Source organism: Pituophis catenifer, unplaced genomic scaffold (assembly GCF_029215685.1).
Source record: "Pituophis catenifer annectens isolate HBS135680 unplaced genomic scaffold, rPitCat1.0.hap2 SCAF_13, whole genome shotgun sequence".
Lineage (NCBI taxonomy): Eukaryota > Metazoa > Chordata > Lepidosauria > Squamata > Colubridae > Pituophis > Pituophis catenifer.
Window position 1 is genome coordinate 23015528 of NW_027256893.1, and position 19023 is coordinate 23034550.

Here is a 19023-nt window from a genome sequence, read left to right on the forward strand (position 1 = left end):
GCTTTGCCAAGTAAGGTCTTTGGCAGCATGTCAAGGGAGATAAAGGTTGGTGATTAACCTGAAGGACTTCTCCCGAAGGACTTTTTGCAACTAATTGGGACTCAGCTGTGAATGAATGTAATTCACAGCTGTTGCAATAAAAGAGATTTTTGGGACTACTCATGTGATTTAATGACTCAGGAAGCCTAGGTCACAACATAGCTTCCTTTTTATTTATATCTTATGACTTATCATTCATTTAGTAACCGTTCAAAGTCAGGGTTCCAACCAGCGCCCTAACGCAATTAAGAATCGCAAGCCATCTGGCAATAAAAATCCAGTCTTTTATAAGGAGCACCATGTCAGCATTACCTAGGTGAAGCCAACTCTGACTTCACCCCCATTGCACCTTCCCTCTGACCCTGTTTCCCCCTCACCCCAAAGTGTGTCACCCGGTCACACATTCTCCAACGAGGTAATTCCACGGGTTGTAGAAGTCACTTCCCTCCAGGCATTGCTAGTATCCTCGGAGATGGCCTTGGCTTTCTCAGCCAGAATGCATCTTGTTATGACTGAGAAGTAAATTTCTTGGTGCAGCTGCGAGGCGCGATTTCCCATCCCCCTGCCTATGGCAACTCGGGAGCAGGCCATGGAAGCTTCACAAGTTGTCATACAACAGTTTTGAAAAAAGGGACTTAGGGCCGTTTTTCACGCTTACAACCTTTGCAGCATCCCCATGGTCACATGATGAAAATTCAGGGGCTTTATGGTAGTTGCAGTGTCCCCTTTTGCAACCTTCTGACATGCCTACTCAATGGGGAAGCCAGATTCCCTTAACACCCGTGTTATTAAGTTAATAACTGCAGTGGTTCACTTAACAATTGTGGTAGGAAAGGTCTAAAATGAGGAAAAACTAACAACTGTCTCTTAACAACAGAAATTTTGGGCTCAGTTGTGGCCGTACGTTGAGGACTACCTGTATATGGTGACTCCTGAGCTCATAAAATTGTCCTGCTTGGAATTTATTGTTGCTAAAAAAGATTGAATTAGCTGATTAACTCAAGTACATTTTTTCCAATATACAATACTATATATATATAGTATTATATTTTGGAAAAAATGGGAGGGAGGGAGAGAGGGAGGGAGGGAGAGAATAATGGACTAAAATGCTTTAAAAATAGATACTGAGGTCATAAATCTTTGTCTCCCTTTTTGATGTCAGGCAAATTAATGGGGAAAAGGGGGGGGATGTGCTATGAAGACAGATCAAGTAAAAGGAAAATTGTCTAAGAGTTCAGTTAAAAATGATCTTGCCATATGCCTTAACCTGTTTATAGACATCATGATGCCTGAAATTAAATTATCGCAGATTGATTCCACCTAAAACACATGGTTTGGAAAGAAATTGGGTAATTAGTAGCCATAGCAACCCAATTAAGTTCTTTTACACCCTTTATTTTAATTGCTGTATTAATTGAAGAGAGAAAAATAAATGAAATGCTCATCCTTTACGTATCACGTTAAGGTTTAGTCAAAATATAAATTGCAGGGAAAATATTGCTTAAATTAATCACTATAAGCTGCAGATCCAGAGAGAAAAATTAATTTTGCAACAATCTGGGTTTGAGATGGATGCCACCCATTTACAATTCTGAGATAAGAACCTGGCATTCTGAAATACAAATTACTCAAATGTAGAAACAGATTGTGATTTTAAAGAGCAGCTTGGTCTTTTCTACAAGAGGAGGGCAGAAATGGAAGGGGTTACCTGGCTTAATTTTATCGGCATGTTTCTTGCAAAAGAAACAAAAAATATATTTCAGTTACATTGATTTTCAGTGAAATGTAGATCCAGTGAATCTACATTTGGAATATGGCATTAGTAAATTTGGAATGTGGGATCAACTTTTAAACCAGATGAGGATCAAGAATTGATAAGCTCATGAATATGGCTATACTGTATGTCAGCTTCCAGCTAACCCAATTGTGAAGGATCTCACCATTTTCCCACAGTTTACATGAAGTGAAGGACTAGGGGTGATATGATAGCAGATATCTAAGGGGCTGGCACATAGAAGAGAGTGCCAACCTATTCTCCAAAGAACCTGAAGGGAGGACAGGAGCAGTGATGGGTTTCAAATTTTTTTACTACCGGTTCTGTAGGTGTGGCTTGGTGGGCATGGCTTGGTGGGCATGGTAGGGGAAGGATACTGTAAAATCTCCATTCCCACCCCACTCCAGGGGAAGGATACTGCAAAATCCCCATTCCTACCCCACTCTGGGGCCAGCCAGAGATGGTATTTGCCGGTTCTCTAAACTACTCAAAATTTCCGCTACCAGTTGTCCAGAACCTGTCAGAACCTGCTGGATTTCACCCTTGCCCAGAATTTTGTTTTTTAGGCTGATTGAAATCTGTAGGTTCAGTTTGGCCTCAGTATAATGAGTTACTCAGGGCTGAAGAAGCTTCTTGGAGGAGAAATGAAATATTTTCAGAGAGAGAGAAAATAAAACCCCAAGAAAGTCCAGTTGCTTTTTGGAAAAAGCAGCTTTGGGACATCAGCAGGTAAGAGAAACAACTATTGAGTCGTGATGTAAACCTATCAATTTGGCCTCTTTCATTCTCCGCAACCTCTGATGCCTTCTACTGTTTCTGGATGGTCTCGGAAACGTGTCTCCCAAAGTCCGCTCCTGACATTATAAAAAAAAAAAACAAGAAAACAAGACCCAGAGCATCAACCACGCATGTGCAGGCAACCATCATTCTTGAGTTTCTCTAACAAGCTAGTATTGATTCTTCCTTTCTAGGGTGACAGCCTTCCCTTCCTTGAGGAGATAAGGCACTGGCTCTATGCAATCTTTCCTTTTGTCAATTTGATTAATCTGTTGTCTGTGTACTTAACAAATCCTCTTAGGAAAGGGGGCTGCTATTGAGACCTTCTATTTTTACACCCTGGGAAGAGATGAATAATATGACTCTGAAGGCTTCTCCAGGGGGTCAATTCAGCCTTGACGGGGGTCTGTTTATTTCTGGCTTTCCCTTTCAGTGCTTTTTTTCCCTACATTTAAAGTTGTTAACCAGTTTCAGCTTACAACCTTGACATTTGCTTGTTTTTCTTTTGAAATCCCGGTGTATGGCGTGTAATTGGTTATAAATAATAGACGTGTATAAATAATACAGAGTCGCTTCAATGGGCAAGAGGCAATTTTCTGTCCCTCTTTGTGTTGGTAGTAGCTGAGAGATGCTTAAAGCACGGGCAAAGAGGGACCAAATTAAAACTGCATTAACCAGAGAGCCAGTGCGTTCCCGTTTCCAAATACTGCCAGTTCTTAATTTTGAAAGAGCACAGAGGGAAAAAATCAGAAAAAGGGCGACTTACTAGAAGATGATGATTGGCAAATAATAAACTCCAGTGTAAAGATGGGGTTTTAATTAAGGGTCCCCAAACCTGACTTTTCGGCTCATATTTCAAGTATTCCATTGGCTTTTCATCCGTTTCTCCTTCCTGACTCAACTTAATAATATATTTAAAGAAAAGAAAAGAAAAGAAAAGAAAAGAAAAGAAAAGAAAAAAGAACGCATATATGGCCTTTTTGAAAATTCAATTAGTTTAGCCTTAACTGAATAATAATTTCCATTTTTATTAATAAGAATGCAGCCTGTTATCCCTGGAGATCAGATACTAGGGTAGAAATAGGCAGAGAGACTGTAGAAGTTGGACAATTCCACCTTGGTGGTACATTTATTGGTCTGAAATGAATGAAATATAACCATTGGGATCATTTATCATTCTGCAACTGTGAATTTGTTTCCGATCGTGTTTTCTCTGAATTTATTTTTTTAATGTGTTAATTTTTCTTTCTTTCCAGTCTCCTAAAGTCATGCTAGGTGTATGGTTTTGGAGACATTGAATAATAATAATTATAGTAAATGCATAGCCAGAACTGAAACACTGTGCGCCGAAATGCCCAAGTCTAACTCTTCCATCCTTTAGTTGCCTCCCATTACTGGGCCCCATGTCTAATCAGATTCAAACAAGATGCATAGATTTGGTATGCAGCTGCATTTCGTTCCCAGCTGGTTGTCCTTGAAGTCCATCTTGAAGAGATACAGTGAAGTTCTTTTTTCTCAAACATCCCCCCTCCCATCCCTTCCCCCCCCCCTCAATTTCATAGCAGCTGATACTGACTGGTTGCAAAGCACAAGCATGAGGTGGCAGCTGACGGAGACCCATAACATGGGGAGGGGGAATTCAAGGTAGCCCTCCCAACATCCATATGAACAAAAGCATGGAAGATTAATTTCTTTCATTTTACACTCTGAGATGCCTATTAATTATTACGTTCATGAGATCAACACCTCATAATTGGCAAGAAAATTTGCTTTTGGTTTTCAGCGATCATGGTATGGAGGGACAGAAGAAGGAGACCTGGGTGTTTCACTTGGTCCATTTCTGGACTATCGTGTAGTCTGGACCCAAAATATGGCTTCATAAAACATTGTTAAAATAAATCATGACTCAAGGTGAACCAGGACATGAGCCGAACAGGAGCCAAAGCCTTTGTCTTCAACTTGAGGTCCTACAGTTGGCCCTTCCTCTCCAACCAAGAATGACAGTCAGAGTCATCTTCAGGGTCATCTTTTTATCGAGGTGGAATCACCAACCTTGAAATAAGGAGAAAATTCCTGATAGTCAGAACAATTAATCGGTGGAATGGCTTGCCTTCAGAAGTTGTAGGTGCTCCATCCCTGGAGATTTTCAAGAAAAGATTGGACAACCGTTTGTCTAGGGCAGGGGTCTGCAACCTTAAACACTCAAAGAGCCATCTGGACCCGTTTCCCAAAGAAAAGAAAACACCGGGAGCCACAAAACCTGGGTGGGCGTGGCCAACTCCACGTCACTCACTTCCACCAGTCACATGACTCCCTCTCTGTATTTTTCTATGTCTCTCTCTCTCTCCCCCTCTCTCTGTATCTCTCTGCAAGGCAGGACTTCAATCAATTCCTCCTCAGGCATGGCACTTCCTAGTGTTGTTTTTATTTCTGTTAAAAAGCCCATGATAACCTGGATTCCGTGTGGCTTTTAAGCAGTCATGGAGGAGGGGGAAAAAAAGAGTATTACACGAATCAGGAAGTTCTTGAGGGAATCACAAAATGAAAATCCCTGCCTATCCCTCGGAGTAACATGAAATAATAATGCTCCTCCTTCGTTTGGAATGGAAGAATCATTACAAATGCTAGTAATTACTAGAAACAAATATGTGGTTTGTTGTTGCTGGCTTTACAGTTTCATTTTGGGAGCAGATGCTACCGAAAACACAGATGGTGAAGGAGAAGGGAAAAAAAGAACAGGGAGAAATCACATTCTCACCTGTATATGAGATAGCTAGGTCAACTTTGGAAGGGGACAAGTTATTACCACCTGTCAATCTAAACAGAGGAAAGTGCTGGTCTTCAGTCTGCTCTCCAAAGATAAATGCTTAACTCAGAAAGTCCTAAAGCACTACTGTGGGGAAATCTCTGCAAAAATAAAGCTAACCGTGAAACCGACCGCATATCAGTTACAGATAGTCCTTGACTTACAAACATAACTGGGACCGGATTTTTCATTGCTAAGCAAGATGGTTTTTAAGTGAGTCTTGCCCAGTTTACAATCTTTTTTTTTTTCAGCAGGGTTGTGTAGGAAGAAATATCCTTCTGGGTTCTGCTCCAAGTGGGGAAAAAGACACTGGAGACTGCTTGGAAAGATGGTTTAATGGTGGACAGGATCACATGGCTTGAGTTCCTGAACAGAAAAAGGGGGGATACAGTAAATCCTCGGGTTTTTATGCTCTCTCTGGCTCTGCATTTCCTGGGGCCCCGAAACAGTATCCTGATTGGTTGTCAGACTCCCAGGGGGTGGGGGTCTTAGCTAGCCTTGCTGGCTGATAGTCACATGTGCTTCCCAGGTCACATGTGGTGAGTTTCTGCTGCTATTGTGTAGAGGGCTAATCCTATCTTTGTTGGATCTTTGGCAATTCCTACTATGGCTCTGCCTGAAGGAGGTAGATCTTTGTTATGTAGAAAAGACTGGCCCAGGGGCCCATTGACAAAGGGTGGGGGCAGGAAGATGGGAGCTGCTTCAAAACATGCTTGTCCATTTCCCATCCAGGGAAATATAATATTCTGCCTTTTTTAATATTTCCCAAAATATTTCATTCTTCTAGGAAAGGGGTGGGTGCTAACTTCCTACAGTTGTTACGCAAATAATTTCACTTGAGTAATTCACATGCTTGTTCAATGAATCTCAGCCATTCTAGGCCGGCCCTGGCTAGGAACAAAGAGCCAAGCAGGGGTGAAATTCAGCAGGTTCTGACAGGCTCTGGAGAACCGATAGTGGAAATTTTGAATAGTTCAGAGAACCAGCAAATACCACCGCTGGCTGGCCCCAGAGTGGGGTGGGAATGGAGATTTTGCAGTATCCTTCCCCCAGGAGTGGAGAGGGAATGGGGATTTTGCAGTATCCTTGTCCTGGAGTGGTGTGGGAATGGAGATTTTGCAGTATCCTTCCCCTGGAGTGGGGTGGGAATGGAGATTTTGCAGTATCCTTCCCCCAGGAGTGGAGAGGGAATGGGGATTTTGCAGTATCCTTGTCCTGGAGTGGTGTGGGAATGGAGATTTTGCAGTATCCTTCCCCTGGTGTGGGGTGGGAATGGAGATTTTGCAGTATCCTTCCCCTGCTATGCCCACCAAGCCATGCCCATAGAACCGGTAGTAAAAAAATTTGGATTTCACCACTGGAGCCAAGACACGTGGCAAAACACGGCAAAACTCAGCTTTATTCCCCACAAACAGGCCGGAGCCTCAGAATACGACGAGTAGGAAATGAGTCCCATGCAAAGTCAGCGCTGGAAGTGTTTGCCTCTCAGTGCTCTTTAAGGCCTCTGGGCCCCACCCAGCGTGTGTGTGCTGGCCAGCTGGTCTTCGGATTTCCGGCACTTTGGCGCATGCACATGTACGCACGTTCCGGTTTAGGCATTCGGTGCCAAAAAAGTTTGCCACCACTGTACTAGGTTATAAGTCCAGCTTTATACAAAATATTGGATGCTAGTTTGGAGTCATTCATTTGAATTCACCCCTTATTCACGTCCTGGGAAATAAGATTCATACCAGAGCAGACATGAATCAGAAAACTTGGTTTTCCAATTCTGATTCACAAGATGGTCATTCTCCATTTTTGTGATTGATTGATTGATTGATTGATTGATTGATTGGGACGCTGATCATCAAAGAAAGAATGCTCTGCTATTGCAAATAGGGCACCCAATGGATTCTTTTGTGTGTGTTTTTTTTCTTTTCCCTCTCTGTTATGAAGCCTAAATGCTAATCTATTGCCTTGATGCATGAGTGCCTTGATCCTACAGGGAAACGCAATATACACAAATGGGGCATTTGTAAATACCTTCTGCTTTTCTTGCAGGTAGCCCTCCAGCTACAGGTACCGGGACGTTGCAGATTATCTTGGAGGATGTGAACGACAACGTTCCGTCTCTTTACCCAACGGTAGCCAGCGTCTGTGAAGATGCGAAGGACGTGAAAGTTGTCTTTGGTGCCTTAGATAAAGACATTCACCCCAAGCAAGAGCCCTTCAAATTTGAGTTGAGCAAGCAATCAGGTCAAGATAAAGTATGGAAGCTTACCAGAATTAACAGTAAGTCTATTAGAAACAGCCAAACTTTCAGCATTGTGTTGTCATTCCCTTACAGTTGTCCTTCTCCCTGCATGTATAAATCAGGCTGGGTCCCGTCTGTGCAAGCCACCACCTTCACCACCGGCAGTTCGGGGTTTTCCCTCAGTAAATCAAAACCCCAAATCCAGCCCCTGCACCCATCAGTCCATCACATGGTCCAATCACCATCCGTCCCAACTTGAGCCATCACTGCAACCACTCCTCCTCCAGATGTAGGAACACCATGACCTTGACCAAAGAGAAGAATGCTATCATGTCTAACTACAATCACTCTACTAAATTCCCCCACTCCTACTTTCCCAAGCGCAAGAAGGTGGCAGCATGGAAGCTTCCGATGTTAATATGGCTTCCAAAGCTGACTTGGTTGCATGCAGGGCAGGGGTGAAATCCTACCGGTTCGGACTGGTTCAGGCGAATCACTAGGGATTATGGGCATCAGTTCACCAAACTGGTAGTAATTACCCCTCCTTGGCCCCACCTATGCCCGGCCGGTCGCCGCTCACCTCTTCCAACCTCTGCAGGGTTGAAAGCGTGTTGTAACGAGCAAAAAGAGATAGCCAAGGCTCTGATTTTTGTAAAGGTCTGAAACTTGTGAACAATTTGCACAGAGCTGGGAGCTCAGCATATCCTCCATGTGCATTTTACGAGTGTTGTGCAAAGTTCTTAGAAGTCCTAATGTATACAGAAAGACAGATGGAGGAGAGGGCTCCCTGCGGACACTTTCATGGCTGTGTTAAGCACTCGGAGTGTTTCACGGGTCTCATCTACTTATAAACCCTAAACTAACATTTTATGATAAGGCAATATTATTATCCTCCTATTGCAAATAAAAGAGGAGTTGGCACTGAGGGGTGTGCTAAAAATTTCCTTGGCTGGATAACGGTTGACTTCTGGACCACCTGTCTTGTAGCTGATTTTTTTTTTAACTGTTCCACTACAGCAGGGTTTATATATATATATATATTTTCAAACTTGGCATCATGCTGGCTGGGGAATTCTGGAAGTTGTAGTCCACCCATCTTAAAGTTGCCAAGTTTGAAAGAAACTTCACTACGGTGTCTTCTGCAAGATTTAAACCATCGCCCTAAATATAACTTCCTTACTTCCTGCAGATACCCACAGCCAAATTGCCGTGCCCCCAAATTTGAAGAAGGCCAATTATATCATCCCCATCTCGGTGACGGATCCTGGAACACCTCCTCTAACTAATAATACGGAACTAAAAATCCAGGTGTGCTCCTGCACGAAATACAAAGTGGACTGTAGCGGTTCGCCTACGTTTCACACCAGCACAGTTCTCATCTTCCTCTGGCTCTTCAGTTTATGCTGTAAGTTGTCTGATAGTGTCAAACTATATGGTGAGGTGCAGGGGTGCGCTTCAAAAATTTTAGCAAGGGGTTCTCTGCCTGGTTGCTGGGTGGGTGTGGCCAATGGTGGGCATGGCCTACCTCCTGCACCATTTAGGGGAGAGGCATTTTTGCCCTCCCCAGGCTCCAAAGGCTTTCCTCCAGCCTCTGGGAGGGCAAAAACGGCCTCCCCAAGCTCCGGAGGCCCTCTGGAGGCTGGAAATGGGCTCATTTCCAACCTTCTTGAACTTCCAGTAGGCCCGTTTTTTGCCCTCCCCAAGCCTTGCCTGCCCTGCACTTACCTGCATCCAAAACAGGCCATGTGGGGACTCCTGGGAGGGGTGGGGTGGGCGGGGCCAGCCAGGAGTGGGATTTGGGGGGTTCTCTGAACTTCACAGAATCTTAGCTAGAGGTTCTCCCGAACCCCTGCAAACCCACAGCAGCCCACCCCTGGTGAGGTTACCCTAAGCCAATTTAGTTCAATCTGAAAGGGATGGGAGGAGACTGTTGGCTTTAGGAGTTGTCTCCTGGGTATGAACAACCATTGCTGAGCAAAGTATGGGCCTCCTTTAGATCTTGTCTGGGTTGTTGAGGTCCTCAGTGCTCTCTGAGCTTGGTTGTTTTCTTGCAGACATTTCATGACCCAACTAGGAAACATCATCAGTGCTAGAAGGGAGTAGGGTTTGCTCTCTGTTGAGTGCTCACCACCAAGTGCTTGGGTTTTAGATTTCAAGCATGCAACCATCTCTTTTTTCCTGACAGAGATCTCCTAAGGCTACTAATCAAAAAAAAAAAAAAAAAAAAAAACTCAGCACAGCTATTCCTTACTTCTTATGCATATGTGAAAAGGGGATTTAAAAAAATGTTCAACAATATGAAAGAGATGAAAATGGAAGGAAGAGACGGTACCACAACTGGGAATGTTATCAGATATAATCTTTAACTTTTTATATTAACTTTATAAAACGTTAATCCAAGTAACATTTTTATTTGGACCTCTTCAAGCAGAGTAATTCCATTAGTGCCTCACTTGGAACTTCTAATGCTTTGCAGTTCCTCTGAAGTTTTCTTCTCTCTTAATAGAATCTTCTTGTTATTATTTGAACTTTATTCTCAGAGAGCTGGAGTGTTTTTCATATTTTTTTGAATGAGGGTGGCCAACTTCCTTGTTTTCTATTATCCAATGTTTCATCACTCTGGATTTTTTCTGGGTGTCAGTCAGTCAGTTGGGCTATCATCTGTCTCTCTGTCTGTCTGTCCATGCATCCATCCATGCATCCATCCTATTATCCATCTGTCTATCTGTCCAGGAATTATTGGACTTTATTTTCTTCTTGAAAAGAAATGCCAAAAGCAGATTGCCCTTTATCAAACTGAAGGAAGAAGGAGTAGTAGAGAAGGAAGAAGGAGAAGGAAAGAAGGAGAAGGAGGAGCAGTAAAGAAAGTGAAGGAGTTGAGGAGGAGAAAAAGGAGAAGCAGTAAAAGAGGAGGAGGGGTAGAGAAGGAGGAGAAGGAGGAGAACTTTCTGCTAACATTCATCTAATGGGGCCCATTAGTTCAAAGTTCTGTCAGTGCTGAGTCCACTGGAAAAGCATAAGCAATAACAGCTAAAGATAGCTGTAATGTCTGCAGATTTTCTACAGATATAATTAGTGAGTTCCAGAAGAAAGCATTAAGAGATTCAAGCCAGAGAACTAGCTAAGCAATTTAGTTTTGGGATGGTTTTTTTTTTTTTTTTTTTTTGCTACCCTGCCAAAATTTGCCAACTTCACATCTGGAGTTTCTTGATTCCACATGCTGAACTTTCTTTTTTTTACAACCACCATTAAACTTCACAGCAATATCTCTTGCAGACCAAATATTTCCTAGGAATAATCAAAGATTATGATGCCATTAAAAAAAAAAGGTAGAGGAGGTGGGGGGAAACCTACTACAAGAGCTTTCATGTGTATTGAACAGATGAGCTGTCCCCATCGCTTTGGGCAAAGTTATAGGCTTAATTTTTTTTTGCTGCACCGACAATTTAATGAAATCTTTTCCGTTGTCTGCCTTGGCTCTTGGTGATTAGGTTTCGCAAGTGCACTTCTGTGTGGGAGGTAAAGTAAAAGGGAGGGAGGAGGTGTTTCTTTTGCTTGTTCTCACTTCTACATTTGTGTATGCACATTTTACAATAGAGGATACAGTCATGAGAAAACCACTTTGGTAAGACAAAACATATTATCATTTAAATGAGGCAATTATCTTCTCTAAGATTGGAACATGTGCCTCTTCAGTAAGTCACCGAAATGATTTGTGGTTGGATTTTTCTTTTCTTTCTTTCTTTTTTTTCCCCTCTCTCTTTCTTTTCTTTTCCTTCTGGCTCTTTCTCTTTCTTTTTTTCTTTCTTTTTTCCTTCTGGCTCTTTCTCTTTCTTTCTTTCTTTCTTTCTTTCTTTCCTAACTTATTTTCCTTTCTTTTCATTTCCCTCTTTTTCTCTCATTCTCTTTCTTTCTCTTTTCTTTGTTTTTCTTCTCTCTCTTTCTCTCTTTTCTTTCCCTCTTTTTCTTTCTTTTTTTCTCTCTTTTTTTCTTCTGGCTCTTTCTCTTTCTTTCTTTCTTTCTTTCTTTTTTTCTTTCCTTCCTTCCTTCCTTCTTTTCTATAGTTGTCTGGCTGTAGTCTAAAGTATCTTATTTGCTGTCTATTGGCTGTTCCAGGAGATGTGGACCATGGACCATTTGCAGCCTGCTTTAAAGAGAAGGGCATGCCATTTTGAAATGAGCCAGATCACATGCATTACCTTAATCTTTTTTATCTAGGTGCGAATCATTATGGAAGCACGTTAGGTCCCTTCAGCGAGGAAGAGATCACTGCAGTCCATGGACTGCAGAGCTTATTTTCAGCCAGATCCTTAATGAAAGCAGAAAACAGCATCTGCAATCTCCAGAAAGAGCTGAGACGGGGCGGGAGAGGAGGGAGTAGGCTGGATGTGCAGAGATGGCATAAGTTGCGCAGAGCCTTCACTGAAATTAATTTGTCAGACTAAGTGTGAAAGGCCTCAGGTGTGCCAGGGAGTCACACAGCACAGAGATGCCAGGATGGTACCTGCAAATAAGCCTCAAAGATGTCCAGGTATTTAAGCACCTATTAATTTTCATCAGTCTTGCAGCTGAAATGGCAATAACCATTTGCCCTTTCTGGCAGCTCTCCTTCCCATTCCAGCAAGCAACGAACTCAAAATCCTAAGATAGCACAGCATTTAATTTTCTATTCTCAAAACAGCCTAATCCTCAAAACAGACTCTGCCAACTGTTTTATTAATGAGAGCATTGGGTCTGTAGCATGGATGTCCAACCTTAGCCGTTTTTAGACTTGTGGACTTCAGAATTCCTCAGCCACCCAGGAATTCTGGGAGTTGAAGTTCCACAAGTCTTAAAGTGGCCAAGGTTGGATGCCCTATGATCTATAGCAGCGATGGCTGACCTTTTTGCCATCGCGTGCCAAAAGCAGGGGGAGCAGGGTGGGGGGTCGCACGCGCATGTGCCCACACCCATAATTATATGCCCCCCTGCCCCCCCATATGCACATGCAACCCCTCACGTTCCCCCCGCTTTTGGCACTTGATGGCACGGTGCGCACGGTAGGCCCGTTTTTTGCTCTCCCCAGGCTCCAGAGCCTCTCTAGGATCCTGGGGAGGGCAAAAATGGCCTCCCCCCCCCAGGAGGCCCTCTGGAGGCCGAAATGGCCCATTTGCTGACTTCCAGTGGAACCGGAAGGCCTATTTTTTGCTCTCACCAGGTTCCAGAGCCTCTCTAGGATCCTGGAAAAGGCGAAAATGGCCTTCCCCACCGCCCTGGAGACCCTACAGCCCATTTGCCAACTTCTGGTCCCACCAGACAGGCTCTAGAGCTTGGGGAGAGCAAAAAATGGGCCTTCTCCACCCCGAGGCCCTCCAGAGGCAGTAAACAGCCTGTTTTCCTATTTCTGATGGGCCCAGAAGGCCTGAAAATCAGCTGGCCGGTGCGTGCATGCATGCCAGAGCTGAGCTCGTGTGCCCACCAATATGGCTCCATGTGCCACCTGTGGCACGTGTGCCATAGGTTTGTCATCACGGATCTATAGCATTTGCAGGAATGTGCTTTGCTGGAAAAGCCATAATGGAGCATGTTTGAACAATCTCATTGAGCTACAATTCCCAATATCTCTGGCCTGTCCAAAAAAATCTTCTGGGAGTCATAGTTGAGCCCTCTCTGAAGGCCACAGTTCTTCGAGTGTATTTTAAGTTGTGTGAAAGGAAAACATTGCATGTCTCTGAGCTTCAAAGGGGCTATGACAAGCACAAACAGGATAGAAGGTTTTGATGCTCCTGCATAGCTCCATTTCAGTGGAATTTTACCTCTGATAGATGATAGCTCATAACCCATCTTAATCAAGCGTTGAGCTCAGTCCATAATGTTAGACTGAAATGAGCAACTGTGATTCTCAGCTTAATTAGCCCGGGGGTGGGGGGTGAATCTAGGTTTAATTTCAGGTATCAAGATTTCTTGTAGAGAATATTTGTGGAGGGGCTGTGCTGGAGAACAGAGAGGGGAAAAGAGATAGTAGTCAAATATGAAATGTCGGTTTCCCTATTTGGCCAAATGAAGCCATTTGGAACCATCAGTGTGTTCTCTATAAATTGGCTCTAGAATCATCACATTTGGAGCAGATCAAATGAGAGCCAGCAGATAAATTAATCATGACTAAGTCTATCTGATGCCATTAGGGCTACTCTAAATGCAACTAAGGGCATCAGAAAGCATCAAGAGAAATAGTTGGGATGGAGTCCCAATTGCCTTATGTCTGTTGATTTCAAGGTTCAACCTCCAGTGATGATAAGGTCTCAAGGTGAATTATTCTTCCATTTGCTAGAAAATTAGTTTATAACTTCCTTAACTCTTGAATTGTTCCCTAGTTCTTGGTGGGAAACTTGTTGACCTACGCATGTTGCCAAACTGCAACTCAACCTTCCTCAGTTTCCCTACCCCAACATTAATCTGATGCCCCAAACTGGTTCTGTGTGCATTTAAAGTGTAATTAATTCATCTAAAATGAAGTTTGGGTGTGTAGATGGTGCAACATAAGGTCAACAAGCGTTAGTGTAAGGATTCTATTTCATGTCGAGAATTAACATCCTTGAAATTAATGGATAAAAGCAATAAGTTATGATTGCTTTATTATGTCCCAAAAACACAATGCTAGAACATGGATGTGTTTATATGGATTTATGTATGTATTTTGTATGTATGTATGTATTCCACACAGATAGAAACATTGCAATAAACACATGGAGAAGATAAGTGTTTCTATGTGACACAAATACTTGATCATACAGAAATATTGCCACTATTTTGTAATCCTTTGTATCAACTGAGCCTCAGTCTTGAAAGCTGTACAGATTAAATTTTGGTACTTTCTATAGTACTGTATATATTTAAGAGAAAATGTTTAATGTTCCCTAATTTCACAGGAACTAAATTACGTTTTGTGACAGGCTGTAGTTCTTTTTGCAGTAGCTTATTATGACAGACTTATGACCGTACAGCCATTTTTGGAATTCTTTTACAACAGTCTTTGGCTAAAATCAGCCAATAATTCACAGACAATACTTTACTTGACAGATTTTGGCTGTTTCTTTGCTGGCAGGAAAAGCAAAGAAAAAATCACAAATCTGTCCTCTCAACTTTTCATTTTCTTTTTTAATCTAACCCAGTTTATCTTTTTGTCTTCCCGTGTGAAGGTATCTTGGTTAGATTTCAATTTGGTGGAAAGGTTGGGTCATTTTTCTTCCTTGCTCTGGTAGCAATTGGCAATGTTTAGTTTTTAGGGATGCTTGGCTATGCGATGGAACCATGGTGTAAGATTTCAAGGAAGGGTGCAGAAATATCAGCCTGCTGTGGGTCTTTCTTAGTATTAGACTAGCAAGAAAGCAGCAGGAAATACCAGAATTGTCTGTCTGCCTTCTCTTCTCCCCATAATTGTTGAATCTTTTGAATCTTTCTCCTTACGCCTCACTATTGGTCTTTTGGCAGTGGTGGGATTCAAATAATTTAACAACCAGTTCTCTGCCCTAATGACTGGCTGGGTGGGCGTGGCCATGGTGGGCGTGACAGGGGGTGTGACAGGCAGCGCTCCGCCTCCTGCACCTCCTGGGAGCAAAAACGGGCCACAGGGGGACTCCTGGAATGGGCAGGGAAGGGCTGGGCCATCCAGAAATTTAATACCGGTTCGCCCGAACCGGCCCAAACTGGCTGAATCCCACCACTGGGGAGAAGAAAAAGCATGTTGAATGATGCAAACTTTTGGAGTAAAAAAGAATTGATTGTTAACTTGCATTTGCAAATTACTTCATTCCTCAGTAAAGGAGAAGCTCTATTTGATTTGACTCATAGCCCATCAAGGTTATCAAACAAAAACTTTATTTTATTTTTTTTCTGATCAGTTGTGTCCGATTTTCAGAACCTGCCTGGACAAATCTCTTGGAAGTTTCCTTGGCAACGTTTTTCAAAAGTGGTTTGCCATTGCCTCCTTCTTAGGGATGAGCAAGAGTGACTGGCCCAAGGTCAACCAACTGGCCTTGTGCCTATGATGCAGAGGTGGTATTCAGCCAGTTCGCACTGGTTCAGATGAACTGGGAGCAGCAATCATGGGTGGGCGTGCCCATCCACCCCAGCTCCAAGTCATGCTAATTAGGCATGTTTTTGAGGCTGGGCGCATGCATGGAAGGCACGCAAGGGAGCAAAGCTCATGCGCAGAAGATTGGGTGCATGCGCGGACAGCACATGGACATGCAAAGCAAGCAGGTATGCAGGCACATGGTGAACCGGTGGTGAAGGTAAGTGAAACCCACCCCTGCTATGATGGGACTAGAACTCACAATCTCCTAGTTTCTAGCCTGGTACCTTAACCCAGGGGTGAAATGCTCCCGGTTCGGACTGGATTGGGTGATCTGGTAGCGATCATGGTGGATGGTTCAGCGATCCGGTAGCGATGGCGGAGCAAAGCTCCACCCACCCGCCCCGGTGTTGTTGTAGTGTGTTTTTAGAATGTCTGTGCATGCATGTGAAGTGTGCACACGTGCACATGAGTGAATCAAGCGCATGTGCGCGGCGTGTGCACTTCCGAACCGGTAAGGAGGGTAAGTAGACTTTACCCCTGCCGTAACCACTACACCAAACTGGTTCTCTATCTAAACACTAAAGTCCGTATGAACCACACAGGTCTGGATTTGAAACGCATAAATCATGTAAAAGAAACCGAATCCAAGAATAGAATTCAAATCCTTGGCGGTTACATTTTTCTTTGTTTCCCGGCCTTTTTCCTTTTTTTTTCACTTAAATGGCCAATGTAATTATGGGTGTTTTCTTCTCTACCCTTAAATCTTTATGATGAATTGCTCTGGCACGTGGGTAATTGAATGTAAATTGCTTAGAGTCATAAGTGAGCCACCAAATAAATGTGCCTGAAGATTAGAGGAGGAATAAAATAAATATGGTCTTTAAACTTCCCCGCATACTTGCTAATAAACGATGTCATTGCTCACCACCCAGGTCTGTAAGAACTCCTGACTTTGAAAGCTGGCCTAGCGTTTCACCATGGTGACAAGCAAAGAGCGTACTATCCCAAAACGGAAGATCACCTCTGACTTTTTCGACTCCTCCTTCTCCAAAGCCTCAGAATTGCTTCAAGAATGGGCCCTTCTCGGTTTCAGCTCGGTGTCCTCCCAGCAACTGGATTGTATTTGACAAAAGTTGCAGCAGCCTCGCTCCGGATGCCTTCCTCGAGAGCATTGGACATGATGGCCTCTTGTTGAAAAAAAAGAGAACAAAAAACAAAAAACAAAAAACAAAAACCAACAACAACAGCAGCAGCAGCAACAACAACAAAATAGACACAGTCAAAACTCGGTCTTCTGGGAGCCAAATTACGCAATGACTCTGTCTTCCCCTTCCCACCTCTCTGTCCACTTGTTGCTATTGAACTGTTTTAAAACAATTGTCTGTGGGTTAGTATTTGTATATGTATGAGTGTATGTATATGTATATATATATATTTATAGAGAGAGAAGAGATATACCGATAGGATTAGCTTTTGTATGGCTTTCACATTAGGCTTGGGGGTCAAATGGGGCAGAGGAACATGGAAGCAGGGTGATGGGTGGCCACCAGTAGTTCTGCTTAGCATTTATGCTACGTGTAAAATAGTGGTCCTCAACCCAGTGTTTTCTCAGCCGTGGTAATTTTTAAGAGTTGTGGACTTCAGCTCCCAGAATTCCCCAACCAGCACAGCTCTTAAAGATACTATGGTTGAGAAACACTGGAGTAACCCAAAGGAGAGAGCATCCGACAAGAGGATTGTGTGAAGCAGCAGATTCAATAGCATCACTTAAGAGAAAAAAAGTGAGAGAGAGAGAGAGAAAGAGAGAGAGAGGGAGGGAGGGAGGGAGGGAGAACAAGAGAGAGAGGGAGAACGAGAGAGAGAGGGAGAATGAGAGAGGGGGGGGATCTTCCTGTGTTTTATAGTATAGGATGCCATCATTTCCTTTGATTTTCCATTTCATTTCCAAGGATTGGAGTCAAACGTACTGCCCAGCTTGATATGCTCAGTCGGTATGGGGGAAGATCTTCCATTGGGTGGCATGCTATGAAGATGAACTTTTGCAAGAGAATAAAAATGTTAAAATCCTGTTCTGCTCACCCTTTAGATATTTCTTTTTCTTCTTCCCCTTCCTCCTCCCTAGATTAAACTTTCTTTGCCTTCTCTGTGTCTTCCTCCTCCTCCTCTCTAGATTAAATTTTCCCCGTCTCCCTTCTTCTTCTCCTCCTCAGATTAAACTTTCTTCTCTCTTCTTCTTCTTCTTCTTCTTCTTCTTCTTCTTCTTCTTCTTCTTCTTCTTCTTCTTCTTCTTCTTCTTCTTCTTCTTCTTCTTCTTCTTCCTCTTCCTCTTCCTCCTCCTCCTCCTCCTCCTTCCTCTTCCCTCTCCTCCTCCTCCTCCTCCTCCTCCTGAGGGGCAGATATTTTGGTAGAAAGGGTTTTATTCTCTTTTATACTGATGGTTTCACTGGCTAGAACTGCTTTGTGTTAATTGCTGGGGCAACTTGTCAGTTTTTTCATTCATTTCAGGATGATTGAGAATGAGCTTGGGGGAAGCACTTAAGCTATTTAAATGTTGACGCTTACTGAGAAACCAAGTTTCCTTGAAAAACAGGGCCACAAATAATATATACCATCCCATCAATTCCTGACATTTCACCATCATATTTAGAAGTGAAATTCAACAGGGTTATAGCAGTAACTGCTAAATTACTTTGAAAGTCTATGCCAGAGGTCTTCAAACTTGGCAGCTTTAAGACTTGTGGACTTCAACTCCCAGAATTCTCCAGCTCAAGAACTCATGATTATATTATCCAACTCCCATCAGCTCAGTCCGTCATGAGTTGGAGGCAGATTTTCAATGAGTGGTCTTTCCATTTTTTTCTTCCTTTTTAATTTTTTTTTTTTTAAAGAATCTATTTTTAATCATCAACCAGTTCTCTCTACAGAAGCTAGCTCTCATTACTCAAGCACATCTAAACTGAAAAAAGAAGTTATATAAATATATACATATAATTTGTTTTGAATATATTATATATACACACATACTCACACAAGTACACACAAAGATACACACAAGTGCACAATGGGATTTATTTAAAAACTAACCAGAGCTGCTTCTTTTTTTTTGTTTTTGTTTTCAGTATGTATGAAATAACCACACTTGTTTGCAAAAAAACAAAACAAAAACAAAACGAAAATAAAACAGGAACAAAGGGTGTTCATTATGTATGAAATGGAAGCCTTTTTTAAAAATATATATATAATTATATATATATATATATATATATTATTTGGTGAGCATGTAAGGTAATGGAAAACCTCTCTAACTGTATCATCAGAACGATCTTCTTGTTAATAAA

The 19023-nt window shown here is 42.6% G+C and overlaps 1 protein-coding gene across 1 annotated transcript in view; it reads left to right on the forward strand.

Moving 5' to 3' along the window:
• The window catches only part of CDH13 (cadherin 13), a 443006-nt gene extending 425515 nt beyond the window's left edge, over nt 1-17491 (forward strand). The window contains exons 12-14 of the mRNA XM_070952954.1: nt 7437-7667; nt 8819-9034; nt 16618-17491. Of these exons, the coding sequence (XP_070809055.1) occupies nt 7437-7667; nt 8819-9034; nt 16618-16625 (455 nt within the window). The 3' untranslated portion in view covers nt 16626-17491. The remainder of the gene's footprint in view (nt 1-7436; nt 7668-8818; nt 9035-16617) is intronic.
• The last annotated feature ends 1532 nt before the right edge of the window (nt 17492-19023 follow it).